Below are 15,036 nucleotides of genomic sequence, written 5' to 3'. Positions count from 1 at the left end.
TTTCAAGCTCAAACGAGTCAAGATTGAAACTACAAGTTGATTCCAATCTCAAACAACCGAAAATGAAGCTACAAGTAATTTTCAGTTTCAAACGAGTCTGGAATGAAGCTACAAGTTGTTTCCAAGTTCAATCTAGTCAATAATAAAGCTACAAGTTGTTTTCAAGCTCAAACGAGTCAAGAATGAAACTACAAGTTGATTCCAATTTCAAACAACCAAAAATGAAACTAAAAGTTGTTTTCAACTTCAAATGAGTCTGGAATTAAGCTGCAAGTTGTTTCCAACTTCAATCTAGTCAATAATGAAGCTCCAAGTGGTTTACAAGCTCAAACGAATCAAAAATAATACTACAATTTGATTCCAACTTTAAACAACCAAAAATGAAGCTACAAGTTGTTTTCAACTTCAAACGAGTCTGGAATGAATCTACAAGTTGTTTCCAACTTCAATCTAGTCGATAATTAAGCTAAAAATTGTTTCCGTGCACAAATGAGTCAAGAATGAAACTACAAGTTGATTCCAATTTCAAACAACCGAAAATGAAGCTACAAGTAATTTTCAGTTTCAAACGAGTCTTGAATGAAGCTACAAGTTGTTTCCAACTTCAATCTAGTCAATAATGAAGCTAAAAATTGTTTCTGTGCACAAACGAGTCTAGAATGAAACTACAAGTTGATTCCAATTTCAAACAACCGAAAATGAAACTAAAAATAATTTTTAGTTTCAAACGAGTCTGGAATGAAGCTACAAGTTGTTTCCAACTTCAATCTAGTCAATAATAAAGCTAAAAGTTGATTTCAAGCTCAAACGAGTCAAGAATGAAACTACAAGTTGATTCCAATTTCAAACAACCAAAAATGAAACTACAAGTGGTTTTTAATTTCAAATGAGTCTAGAATTAAGTTGCAAGTTGTTTCCAACTTCAATCTAGTCAATAATGAAGCTCCAAGTGGTTTACAAGCTGAAACGAATCAAAAATAATACTACAGTTTGATTCCAATTTCAAACAACCAAAAATGAAGCTACAAGTTGTTTTCAATTTCAAACGTGTTTGGAATTAAACTACAACTTGTTTCCAACTTCGATCTAGTCAATAATGAAGCTACAAGTTGTTTTCGGGCTCAAACGAGTCAAGAATGAAAGTACAACTTGATTCGAATTTCAAACAACCAAAAATGAAGCTACAAGTTGTTTCCAACTTCAATCTAGTCAATAATGAAGCTAAAAATTGTTTCAGTGCACAAACGAGTCAAGAATGAAACTACAAGTTGATTCCAATTTCAAACAACCGAAAATGAACCTAAAAGTAATTTTTAGTTTCAAACGAGTCTGGAATGAAGCTACAAGTTCTTTCCAACTTGAATCTAGTGAATAATAAAGCTACAAGTTGTTTTTAAGCTCAAACGAGTCAAGATTGAAACTACAAGTTGATTCCAATTTCAAACAACCGAACATGAAGCAATAATAGTTTTCAACTTCAAACAAGTCTGGAATGAAGCTACAAGTTGTTTCCAACTTCAATCTAGTCAATCATAAAGCTACAAGTTGTTTTCAACCTCAAACGAGTCAAAAATTAAACTACAAGTTAATTCCAATTTAAAACAACCGAAAATGAAGCTACAAGTAATTTTCAGTTTCAAACGAGTCTGGAATGAAGCTACAAGTTGTTTCCAACTTCAATCTAGTCAATAATAAAGCTACAAGTTGTTTTTAAGCTCAAACGAGTCAAGATTGAAACTACAAGTTGATTCCAATTTCAAACAACCGAAAATGAAGCTATAATTGTTTTCAACTTCAAACAAGTCTGGAATGAAGCTACAAGTTGTTTCCAACTTCAATCTAGTCAATCATAAAGCTACAAGTTGTTTTCAACCTCAAACGAGTCAAAAATGAAACTACAAGTTAATTCCAATTTAAAACAACCGAAAATGAAGCTACAAGTAATTTTCAGTTTCAAACGAGTCTGGAATGAAGCTACAAGTTGTTTCCAACTTCAATCTAGTCAATAATAAAGCTACAAGTTGTTTTCAAGCTCAAACGAGTCAAGAATGAAACTACAAGTTGATTCCAATTTCAAACAACCAAAAATGAAACTACAAGTTGTTTTCAACTTAAAACGAGTCTGGAATGAAGCTACAAGTTGTTTCCATCTTCAATCTAGTCAATAATAAAGCTACAAGTTGATTTCAAGCTCAAAACGAGTCAAGAATGAAACTACAAGTTGATTCCAATTTCAAACAACCAAAAATGAAACTAAAAGTTGTTTTCAACTTCAAATGAGTCTGGAATTAAGCTGCAAGTTGTTTCCAACTTCAATCTAGTCAATAATGAAGCTCCAAGTGGTTTACAAGCTCAAACGAATCAAAAATAATACTACAATTTGATTCCAACTTTAAACAACCAAAAATGAAGCTACAAGTTGTTTTCAACTTCAAACGAGTCTGGAATGAATCTTCAAGTTGTTTCCAACTTCAATCTAGTCGATAATTAAGCTAAAAATTGTTTCCGTGCACAAACGAGTCAAGAATGAAACTACAAGTTGATTCCAATTTCAAACAACCGAAAATGAAGCTACAAGTAATTTTCAGTTTCAAACGAGTCTGGAATGAAGCTACAAGTAATTTTCAGTTTCAAACGAGTCTGGAATGAAGCTACAAGTTGTTTCCAACTTCAATCTAGTCAATAATGAAGCTAAAAATTGTTTCTGTGCACAAAAGAGTCTAGAATGAAACTACAAGTTGATTCCAATTTCAAACAACCGAAAATGAAACTAAAAATAATTTTTAGTTTCAAACGAGTCTGGAATGAAGCTACAAGTTGTTTCCAACTTCAATCTAGTCAATAATAAAGCTAAAAGTTGATTTCAAGCTCAAACGAGTCAAGAATGAAACTACAAGTTGATTCCAATTTCAAACAACCAAAAATGAAACTACAAGTGGTTTTTAATTTCAAATGAGTCTAGAATTAAGTTGCAAGTTGTTTCCAACTTCAATCTAGTCAATAATGAAGCTCCAAGTGGTTTACAAGCTGAAACGAATCAAAAATAATACTACAGTTTGATTCCAATTTCAAACAACCAAAAATGAAGCTACAAGTTGTTTTCAATTTTAAACGTGTTTGGAATTAAACTACAACTTGTTTCCAACTTCGATCTAGTCAATAATGAAGCTACAAGTTGTTTTCGGGCTCAAACGAGTCAAGAATGAAAGTACAACTTGATTCGAATTTCAAACAACCAAAAATGAAGCTACAAGTTGTTTCCAACTTCAATCTAGTCAATAATGAAGCTAAAAATTGTTTCAGTGCACAAACGAGTCAAGAATGAAACTACAAGTTGATTCCAATTTCAAACAACCGAAAATGAACCTAAAAGTAATTTTTAGTTTCAAACGAGTCTGGAATGAAGCTACAAGTTCTTTCCAACTTGAATCTAGTGAATAATAAAGCTACAAGTTGTTTTTAAGCTCAAACGAGTCAAGATTGAAACTACAAGTTGATTCCAATTTCAAACAACCGAAAATGAAGCAATAATAGTTTTCAACTTCAAACAAGTCTGGAATGAAGCTACAAGTTGTTTCCAACTTCAATCTAGTCAATCATAAAGCTACAAGTTGTTTTCAACCTCAAACGAGTCAAAAATTAAACTACAAGTTAATTCCAGTTTAAAACAACCGAAAATGAAGCTACAAGTAATTTTCAGTTTCAAACGAGTCTGGAATGAAGCTACAAGTTGTTTCCAACTTCAATCTAGTCAATAATAAAGCTACAAGTTGTTTTTAAGCTCAAACGAGTCAAGATTGAAACTACAAGTTGATTCCAATTTCAAACAACCGAAAATGAAGCTATAATTGTTTTCAACTTCAAACAAGTCTGGAATGAAGCTACAAGTTGTTTCCAACTTCAATCTAGTCAATCATAAAGCTACAAGTTGTTTTCAACCTCAAACGAGTCAAAAATGAAACTACAAGTTAATTCCAATTTAAAACAACCGAAAATGAAGCTACAAGTAATTTTCAGTTTCAAACGAGTCTGGAATGAAGCTACAAGTTGTTTCCAACTTCAATCTAGTCAATAATAAAGCTACAAGTTGTTTTCAAGCTCAAACGAGTCAAGAATGAAACTACAAGTTGATTCCAATTTCAAACAACCAAAAATGAAACTACAAGTTGTTTTCAACTTAAAACGAGTCTGGAATGAAGCTACAAGTTGTTTCCATCTTCAATCTAGTCAATAATAAAGCTACAAGTTGATTTCAAGCTCAAAACGAGTCAAGAATGAAACTACAAGTTGATTCCAATTTCAAACAACCAAAAATGAAACTAAAAGTTGTTTTCAACTTCAAATGAGTCTGGAATTAAGCTGCAAGTTGTTTCCAACTTCAATCTAGTCAATAATGAAGCTCCAAGTGGTTTACAAGCTCAAACGAATCAAAAATAATACTACAATTTGATTCCAACTTTAAACAACCAAAAATGAAGCTACAAGTTGTTTTCAACTTCAAACGAGTCTGGAATGAATCTACAAGTTGTTTCCAACTTCAATCTAGTCGATAATTAAGCTAAAAATTGTTTCCGTGCACAAACGAGTCAAGAATGAAACTACAAGTTGATTCCAATTTCAAACAACCGAAAATGAAGCTACAAGTAATTTTCAGTTTCAAACGAGTCTGGAATGAAGCTACAAGTAATTTTCAGTTTCAAACGAGTCTGGAATGAAGCTACAAGTTGTTTCCAACTTCAATCTAGTCAATAATGAAGCTAAAAATTGTTTCTGTGCACAAAAGAGTCTAGAATGAAACTACAAGTTGATTCCAATTTCAAACAACCGAAAATGAAACTAAAAATTGTTAGGTCCAGATATGATTGTAGAAGGGGGGGTTGAATACAATCAGTACCAAATCGTCGCGGAAGTAAATCTGATTGAATATGATTTGTTAATCAGATTATAATTAATTAATATAACAATGTTTGACGTCGTTATATAATTAAAATGGTTCAGTTTTAATGTCCACTAAAGTTCGTAGAATAAATTTGACAGGGTATATTCTAGATTTAGTGATTAAAACAACCGGGTTATCAAAGCACAGAAAACTGTGGATATAACGATCAAGCAAGTTACAAACAACTTGAAAGCTTTACAAATGCTTTGAATGCAAAGTGAATGAACACTAAAAATGAAGGATGCAATGCCATATTTATAGGCAAAGCATTTGTACTTGTAAGACAATTGAAAGACAAGACAATTGCAAGTAGAAAAGACAATCTAGCAAGGGCAAGACAATTACAATTGCCTAGCAAGCCAAAAGCATGGCAGAAAGACAATTTTAAGGCTAGCAAGACAATACAGAGCTCGGTCAGACAATTTCCATTCGGTTAGACAATCTCAGATTGTCTTGCTGATCTTCATTCGGTCAGACAATCTTTGATTGTCTGGGAAGTCACAGAATGTCTTGCAGACAATTTATCTCGGTCAGACAATGCCTAATTGTCTTGGCAGATTGCATTCGGTCAGACAATATAAGATTGTCTTGGCAGAGCATTCTCGGGCAGACAATCTTGATTGTCTTGCTGAGAACCATTCGGTCAGACAATCTTAGATTGTCTTGGAAGCCACAGCCATTGTCTTCCAGACAATCATTCGGTCAGACAATCTTGATTGTCTTGACAGCTGAAATATTCGGTAAGACAATTTTGATTGTCTTGCTGAGCTTGAGTGGATGATTGATTGTAATTTGTAGATTATATTTAAATAGAAAATTATCCACTTAATTAATTTAATCATATAAATTCATAAATTAAATTAATTCGAGATTGAATTAATTTAACAAATAAATTACATAATTAATTTAATTATTTGAGAAGTGAAATAATAATCTATTAAATATTAAATCACCCATTCTTCAGTAGAATTGCTTCCCGTCTTCTTTAAACATTAATAACTCCGTCTTGATCAGTCGAACGAACGAACCACCAACTCTGCTTGACTTCAAATATTCAATTTGAATAACTGATACACAGATGCACTGTCTGGTTCATCTGTATCTAGTTAACTCAAATATTCTTTGTCAAATAAACATTAAGAATTTGATTTGTTCGTCGAGTCTTCGTCTTGTAAGTACTTCTTCATTAACTGGAATCTTCTGATAAAATAAAGTATAGAAACTTTATGTCTTCTGAAATCCTGGACGTGCCACAAAAGATTATTTGTGCACTGAGGCTTGAACATATTAATGAACTTCTTTCAGTGGTGTGCAGCAGCATCCTGGAATTTATCTGACATATAATTCCCATAAATCATTTGACGTTATTCGTACGGATTCCGTTGACTTGCTATTTACTGAGCTTTCTTATCTGAATTGAGTTGTACCTCTTTAAATACAAATAGGCTGAACATATGCCTTTCAATCTCCCCCTATTTGTTTGTTAACATAACATGCAAATTTCCTAGAGGATAACTCAACTAACAGATAAGACAAAGATTTAAACAATGGAATGTAAATAGCAAAAGTTTATGGCTTGCATTGAACATTAAACCATATTCATAATAGATTACAAAAGGATGTTCCTTGAACATATCTAACAAAATATCCTAATCAATCTATTCACTCAGAACGAGTGACTTCTCCTTCCTCTGCATCGGAACAGTGAATGATTGGAGTAGAAGGCTCATTCTGAGTAGGCTCTTCAGCTGCAGTGGATTCTCCACGCTTCTTTCTTTCACGAGCCAATGAGAGATAATATTGAACCTCAATATCCACAGGGTCTTCGATGAAATCTGCTGGCTGAGATTGGTTGATATACTTCATCTTCCTGAAGTATTGCTGAATATTTCTCCTTGTGCAGTAGTTCACAATCTCAGTATCAGCATCAGCTTTGGCCTTAGTAGCGAAGCCCTTGGTACGTAGAATTGTAGATACAAGAACCAACTGACTCACATCATACTTAAGAAGATGTTGGTGGTCCAGGTAGAAGGTTCCAAATTTTCTCTCGTGAATGAACTTGACACAGTAAGGCTTTCTGACAACTTGTGGACTGTTATGAATAGCACAATCCATAAGTTTGTCACGAAGGAGTTCATTCAGATTTGAACTGCGTCTGATCTTGTTACGAATCACCCAGATTTCAGTTAGAGATAGAAACTTGAATAAATCAATTGAAACCCTGAATGTTCCGTTTCTCTGAGTAGAAATAATGATCTCCCATTCATTGAGAAGATTCTTGACACCAATAGTTATATATTCTAACTCGAGAGCAAGAGCACGCATAAACATATCTTCATTAGGGTTAGCCTCTCTCAGGTCATAAATGAAGGATTTGAATTTACCATCATTGAAAGGTTCCCTTTGAGGTCCAGAGAGGATTTGCCTTGCAATATCCCAGCTTTCACCAACTTTTCTGGAGATATCCTCTCTCTTTTCCTTGCACTTAGCATCCCACAATTTCTGTTTCTCCAGCTTGACCAACTCATCAGTTGTCCTCTTTTCATCTACCAGTTTCTGTAGTTCCTGAAGCTTTGCTTTGCTAGCTTCATGTTGAGCTTTGAACATCTTGACCTTTTCCATGTGCTCAGGATCTACAGACTGATCTTCATTGAAAAGAAAGCCTTCCTCGAAACGACCTTCTTCCTCAGCTTCAAAATAAGCAGAGTCAAATGCATCATCATCATCAACATCCTCAGGAATGTTGTCATAATCCTGATTAGTGAAGATGTTCTCAGTTTCAGGCATTTTGCCTTTAGACTTGCTAGCTGCAGAAGAGTCCTTTTCACTTGCTCCTACTCCACCCTTATCACCCCTATCAGTATCACCACCCTTCTCACCACCATTGCCACCACCACCAGCATTGCTGTCATCCTTATCTTTGTCATCCTTATCCTTCTCCCCCTTAGTTGAGGGATCCTCTGGAGTAGACTGAGATGTTGACGGATTGATCTTTAAGTGTTGAACAACTTGAGCCAAAGTTTGCTCCAAGTTGTCAAGCTTCGTCAAACAGAGCTCCTGAGTTGTATCAAATTTGTCCATCCTAGAGTGAATACCCTTGACATGAGCATCTAATTCCTGTTTGAGGGAAGAGAAAGAAGGATCACCAGCCTTTTCTTTTAGAGTCACCAACTCTCCACTTTTGAATCTGGCATTCTCAGCATTTAACCTTGCAATCTCAGCTCTCAGAGCAGCCATTTGTTCCTGTAGCAGATCTGTGTTGGTGTGTGCACTCACCTCACGAACACTCAAAGATTTTTCACTATCCTCTCGTGCATGTGTTTCGCTCGGTGTTTGCCTGATTTCACTCGTGTTTGTCACACCGTCACCAGTACCTGTATATACAACCATAGTTCCCTGAGATGGAACTGTAGGAGGTGAAGAAACAAATTGTCCTCCGAATGCCTGTGAAGGCGGATGTACTTGCAGGTTGCCAAGTAGATCCTGATCCAAAAAGAAAGAGTGATCAGAAAGATTTTCATATAACATATTTTGAAATTCTGTGCTCTCTCTAAGTGAAGAATCAAAAGACACAGGTTCAGTGTTTACTAGCGTGAGTGCTAGTTGTGTGCTTGACTCTTTACAGGATACCGCGGTCGGACGGCCAATTTCAATAAATGCATTCTGTGGAGAGAATGAATCTAGAGACTGTATATTTACCATGTCAGTGTCCAAATCCTTTTGGGAGGAAATGGATGTGGCTGCAGTTGTCTCCGGTTCTGCCACCCTTTGCTTCTTATGAGACAGAGCTGCGGGTTCTCTCAGAATTGCACTCCCACTCCGTTTCCGGGCTACCTTTCGAACAACTGGTGTAGAAGTAGTGTTGTTTGAAGTGTTTGAAGAAGAATCAGTAGTTGAAGTGGAAACATCAGCTTGGATATGAACCTGGGTGTTGACAGGTTCAATGCTGGGAGTCTGGAAATCAAATCCAATATCACAATCAAAATCTGCAATATCAATATTAAAGGTATCAGTGAGATTAGAAAGTACCTGAGCTACCTGTAAATCTGTCCTGAAGTCCTGTAGCTCTGGATTGACAGCAGAATCAGCAGGCAGTGGCTGAGAAGTGGATTGTGGTTGAGGAATGGTATGTGTATGTGTAGGTTAAGGTATTGGTTCAGATTGAGAGGGAAGAATGGAGGCTTGTTGGTCTGGGAAGAAGTTGTATTGTGGAGGGGATTGATGTTGAGATTGGTGAGGAGAATTGTAATCAGATTGGTGAGGTGATTGTTGTGGTGAATTGTAAGGAGGGTTGTAGGGAGAGTAATGTGAGGATTGGCTGGATGATTGATAGTCTTGGAGGAGTTGAAGTGGTTGATTGATACGTGGAGGTGATTGTTGTTGCGGTTGTTCTTGTTGTTGAGCTTGTTGTTGTTGTGATTGATATTGTTGCTGTTGTAGTGGTTCTGGAACTTGTACAGGCTGAAAAGGAACACTGAATTGTTCGAGCATGAATGGAGTCACTACCAGTGGTACATTATCATGCTTTTTCTTGTTGACCAGCCTAGTTTGGATCTTGGCACATGTCCTCTGAATAGGAACAACAGGAGAATCGATGTACATGTGCCTATCATCAGCATTCATCTTATCATTCATAAACAACATCAGGAATCTGGGGTAGAAGCATTCAACTTTGTCATTCTTCTGAATTGATCTCTGTGAAACAGACCCCATCTTCCTGATAATCTCCCTCAGCAATATCTTCCCAAAATTGATTCGACGGTTGTAAGCTATGCTGAATCCAAAGATCTGCAGCATTGAAGATATATTTCCAAAATTCTTTCTATTTGTGGGAGCAAACACCTTGGCAAGGGTGTCAAAGAACACATCCCATTCAGCTTTCAGATTTCCCTTTGACATCTTCGGGAGAAAGATCTGACCTTGATAGTGAATATCCTGAAAGAACTGTCTCAATTCATCCTCAGAGGGATCTGGCTCAAAATTGTCCCTTGGAAGTCCTAAGATCCGGTTTACATCATCTACAGTGATTACAATCCTCTTCCGGTTAGGTAGATCCCCTATTATCTTGTAGTTTTCCAGGGTTGTAGAATTGACAGCATTTGAGTAGAAGTCAAAAAGAGGTTGCAGCTTAATCGGAATATCTGCTGTCATTGCTGTACTGACTAAACTCTGTCTCGAAAGAAATCTGACCCAAGTCCGGAATCTATCAGAACAGTCATCGGGATTAAGGCTGGCACAGTAGTTAGTCTCAGCAACCACGAATTCTCCGGCCATTTTTTTAATAATTAAAAATTGAATTAAGCGAGAATTTTTTCAAATTAAATGTGAATTCTCAAATGTCTCGCAAATTTCAACTTATAATTAAACTTGATTAATTAATTAATAATTCGAAATATTAAAATATTATCGAATTAAAAGTTAATTAACTTAAATGGCACTAAACAATTAAACTCCACAAGCTAGAATTCCAAACACGGCCTTACGTCCCAGATAATTTAGATTAGCCAAACGCAGCCTTAAGATTAAACACCTCAAATTCAAATTAACACAAGCCAAACAAGCCCTTAAATTAGAAAAGCCCCAAATCACTCCAAGAACCCTAAATCAACCACGGATACTTTCGATTTACGGATTCAACAGCCGAATACAGATATATGGTCCAGTAAGTCGATCAAACCCAGAATCAAGTCAACCAAAACGATCGAGTTACTCAAGAACACACAAACCCAGTTTGATTTTGGCAGAGCTTCGACACGATTCAACGAAAGTCGAGTAACACAGCAAGCAACAAAGGCTTGAAACACGAAACCGAGCAAGTTTTTATCTCTAAAACTTGAAAAACGAGGTCGAAAGAGTGTGTGTATTGTGTGTATATGCGTGATGGAGAAGATGAAGGCAACGGGCAAGACAAACGAGATTGTCTTGCTCGAATTGTCTTGAGACAAATATATACAACCAGCAAGACAAACGTGAATTAAGTCTCGGTAAGACAATGTAAGATTGTCTTGCCGAGATTTATCTAGGCAGACAAGTCACGTGTCTGTAAGACAATTATAATTGTCTTACAGATACAAAAAGGCGAATAAAGGGATAGGCTCGGTAAGACAAAATAATTGTCTTGCCGAGTTTTTGTTTGATTTAATAGAAATAAACTGAGAAACCGGTTCAGCAAGACAATGTGAGATTGTCTTGCCGAGCCAATCAGTAGACAATATAATTGTCTAAAAGAAAAACAAATAATAATAATAATAATATGATTTTTGATTAATTTAAAAGATAAAACTTTTTGCAATTAAAATCAAAAATCTACAATAAGAACAATACTATTAATTACACAAATTTTTTGTAAATTTCAACTTTAATTAAATATAAATACTTATGACTTTAACTCTAATTCAAAAAGATGAATTAACTTAAAATCAAATATTTATGCTTAATTAATTTTGAAAAATACAAAATAATTACAAATAATTATCTAAATGCTTAGGGAATAATACAGGGGAGTGTATGAGCACTTAGAAAATTACAGACTAAAATACAAACATGCATAATTACTCAGAATTTTATCAGATAATATACAGAAAATCACATAAAATCTAATAATATAGATATAATTATACAGAGAATTCACAAAAATATATAAAAACATATAATGCATATGAAAAATATATACAAGAGAACTATGTCATATTTAACATCCCTAACTCACAAACCAGCTTAGAGAAAGTGGATTCATCCAGTGGTTTAGTGAAGATGTCAGCAATTTGCTCAGTCGTGGGTACAAAATGTAACACCACTGTACCATTCATGACATGTTCTCGAATGAAATGATACCTGATATCAATGTGCTTGGTTCTTGAATGTTGAACCGGATTGTTGGAAATGGCTATGGCACTTGTATTATCACAAAATATAGGAATTTTGTTTACTACAACACCATAATCATTCAGTTGGTTCTTGATCCACAAGATCTGAGCACAGCAGCTACCAGCAGCTATATACTCAGCTTCAGCAGTAGAGGTAGACACTGAGTGCTGCTTCTTGCTATACCAGGAAACCAACCGACGTCCTAGAAATTGACAGCTTCCCGACGTACTCTTCCTATCAATCCTGCATCCTGCATAATCAGAATCTGTATAGCCGGTTAAGTCAAAACCAGTATTCTTAGGGTACCAAATACCTAAACCAGGTGTACCCTTAAGATATCTAAAGATTCTTTTGACGGCTATAAGATGTGATTCCTTAGGATCAGCTTGGAACCTAGCACACAAACATGTTGCAAACATGATATCTGGTCTACTTGCAGTAAGATAAAGTAGAGAGCCAATCATACCTCGATAGCTTGTGATATCAACTTTCTTACCAGATTTATCCTGGTCAAGCTTTGTGGCAGTGGCCATGGGTGTCTTTGCCGGTGAAGAGTCTTCTAGATTGAACTTTCGAAGAAGATCTCTGACATACTTGGATTGGCAAATGAATATTCCATCTTCCTTTTGGCTTACTTGAAGACCAAGGAAGTAAGACAGTTCACCCATCATACTCATCTCATAATTACTCTGCATTAACTTAGCAAATCTCTTGCACAAGTTATCGTTAGTAGAACCAAATATAATATCATCAACATATATTTGTACAAATATCATATCCTTATCATGCAATTTGTAAAAGAGAGTTTTGTCTATGACACCTCTAGTAAAATTGTTTTCAATTAAAAACTCAGAGAGAGTGTCATACCATGTCCTTGGTGACTGCTTGAGTCCATAGACAGCTTTGAATAGAAAGTATACAAAATCAGCAAACTCTGGATTTTCAAAGCCAGGGGGCTGTTCCAGATATACTTCTTCTTCTAGCTTTCCATTCAGAAATGCACTTTTCACATCCATTTGGTATACCTTGAAGTTGGAGTGTGCAGCAAATGCAAGAAATATTCTGATGGCTTCAAGACGAGCAACTGGAGCATAGGTTTCATCGTAATCAATTCCTTCTTCCTGAGAATAACCTTTTGCAACCAGTCTGGCTTTGTTTCTCACAACAATGCCATCACCATCTAACTTGTTACGGAAGACCCATCTAGCTCCAATTGTAGATTTTCCTTTTGGTCTTGGAACCAGGGCCCAGACTTCTTGTCTCTCAAATTGATTGAGTTCTTCTTGCATGGCAAGAACCCAATCAGGATCAGCAAGTGCTTCTTCTATTTTCTTTGGTTCTAGTTGAGATAGAAACCCAGAGAATAGACATTCATTTGTCGTAGCACTTCTAGTCCTTACACCAACATCAGGATCACCAATAATCAGATCAAAGGGATGATCTCTGCTCCAAATCCTTTCCCTTGGAAGTTGTGTCCTTGATGATTCAGCAGTATTATCATTAAGCTGAAATGTGTGACTAGTGGATCCATCAGCTCCCCCTGAGTTGTTGCCAGGTTGACTTGATGATCCACCACTGGCATCAGTGGAATCTCCAGCATTATTGCCATTTCCTCCACCATTGCCTGGATCATTAACATTGTTGTCATCTCCTGTTGCAACCTCAGGTGGAATATCATCATCTGAATCAGAGTCTGGATAGTTGTCAAACTTCAGAGACTCAGATGAATCAGCAGATTGTATACTTGGAAGTTTAGTGTCATCAAATGTAACATTGACACTAACTTTCACTGACAGAGTATCAATTATAAAAACTCTATAAGCATTATTTGTATAACCAACAAAAATTGCTTCAGAAGCCTTTGGCTCAAACTTGTTCAAGTTCTCTTCACCATCCTTGAGAACAAAACACTTGGCTCCAAAGACATGAAGATGTTTGACATAAGGTTTCTTGTTGTTATACAAATGAAATGGAGTTTTCATATGATCCTTGTTGATCAAAGTTCTATTCTGGGTATAGCAGGCAGTAGACACAGCTTCAGCCCAAAAGTACAGAGGAAGCTTTGCTTCAGCAATCATAGTCCTTGCAGCTTCGATCAGTGTACGATTCTTTCTTTCGACGACTCCATTCTGCTGAGGAGTTCTTGGTGCTGAATACTGCCTTCTAATTCCCTTTTCAGAGTAAAAGTTGATTAGAGTTTGATTTTTAAACTCAGTTCCATTGTCTGATCTTACAGCTTTTACAGGAACACCTTTTTCCAACTCAACCAACTTGATATGATCAATTACTGTCAGGGGAGTTTCATCCTTAGAAGCCAGGAAGTAAACCCAAGTAAATTTAGAGAAGTCATCCACAATGACTAAGGCATATCTTCCTCCATCAATAGATGCAACATTCACGGGGCCAAACAAATCCATATGCAACAAATGAAGTGGATCTGTAATGGTATTGATGGTTTTGCCTTTGTGAGATGCTCTCTTCGCTTTTCCTTTCTGACAAGCTTCACAAAGATCATCAGTTGAGAATTCCAGGGAAGGCAACCCTCTTACTAGATCTCTCTTGACTAGAGAGTTCATGGTTTTGAAGTTGAGGTGTGAGAGCTTCTTATGCCATAACCAACTATCTTCAGCTGACGCTTTGGCGTAGAAACAGTGAACTTCGTTTCCTGGTCCTGAAGACAAATCAGCTACGAATATATTGCCTTTCCTTATGCCACATAGTGAAGGACGCTTATCCTTGATATGTTTAATGATACATATCTCTTTTTCAAAATGAACATAATAACCTTTGTCACAGAATTGACTGACACTCAGGAGATTATGTTGAAGTCCTTCAACTATTGCAATATCTTCAATGATGATCCTTCCAATTTTGTACTTGCCATATCCCACAGTACGACCTTTGCTATTATCAGCAAAACTGACTGTAGGGCCAGCTCCTTCTTTTATGTCCTCCAGCAGGGATCTATTGCCAGTCATGTGCATTGACGCTCCACTGTCAAGCACCCAGGTAACACGAACAACTCCACTGGCACCCTGCAAAAGACAACTTGATTAGACAGTCTTTGGGACCCACACTTGATTGGGTCCGGCAGTCTTAAAGAACTGATTTCTATTAGGTAATACAACAGAGCCTCTTGGACTGATACTTGGTTCAGACTTGACTGAACTTACTTCCTTAACAACAGCCTTATAAACCTTAGTTTTAGGCTTTGGAACATAAGTCTCCTT

The 15,036-nt window shown here is 36.2% G+C and overlaps 1 protein-coding gene across 1 annotated transcript; it reads right to left on the bottom strand.

Moving 5' to 3' along the window:
• Nucleotides 1-6,601: 6,601 nt before the first annotated feature.
• Nucleotides 6,602-9,026, bottom strand: LOC135150337 (uncharacterized). The gene is made up of 2 exons (XM_064086604.1): nt 8,639-9,026; nt 6,602-8,422 (listed from the first exon to the last, which is right to left on the bottom strand). Exons 1-2 carry the CDS (start codon nt 8,639-8,641, stop codon nt 6,602-6,604), a joined length of 1,824 nt encoding a protein of 607 aa, XP_063942674.1. The 5' UTR covers nt 8,642-9,026.
• Between the last annotated feature and the right edge of the window lie 6,010 nt (nt 9,027-15,036).

The sequence above is a fragment of the Daucus carota genome, chromosome 2, assembly GCF_001625215.2.
Source record: "Daucus carota subsp. sativus chromosome 2, DH1 v3.0, whole genome shotgun sequence".
NCBI lineage: Eukaryota > Viridiplantae > Streptophyta > Magnoliopsida > Apiales > Apiaceae > Daucus > Daucus carota.
This window is presented reverse-complemented; position numbering and strand designations above follow the sequence as displayed.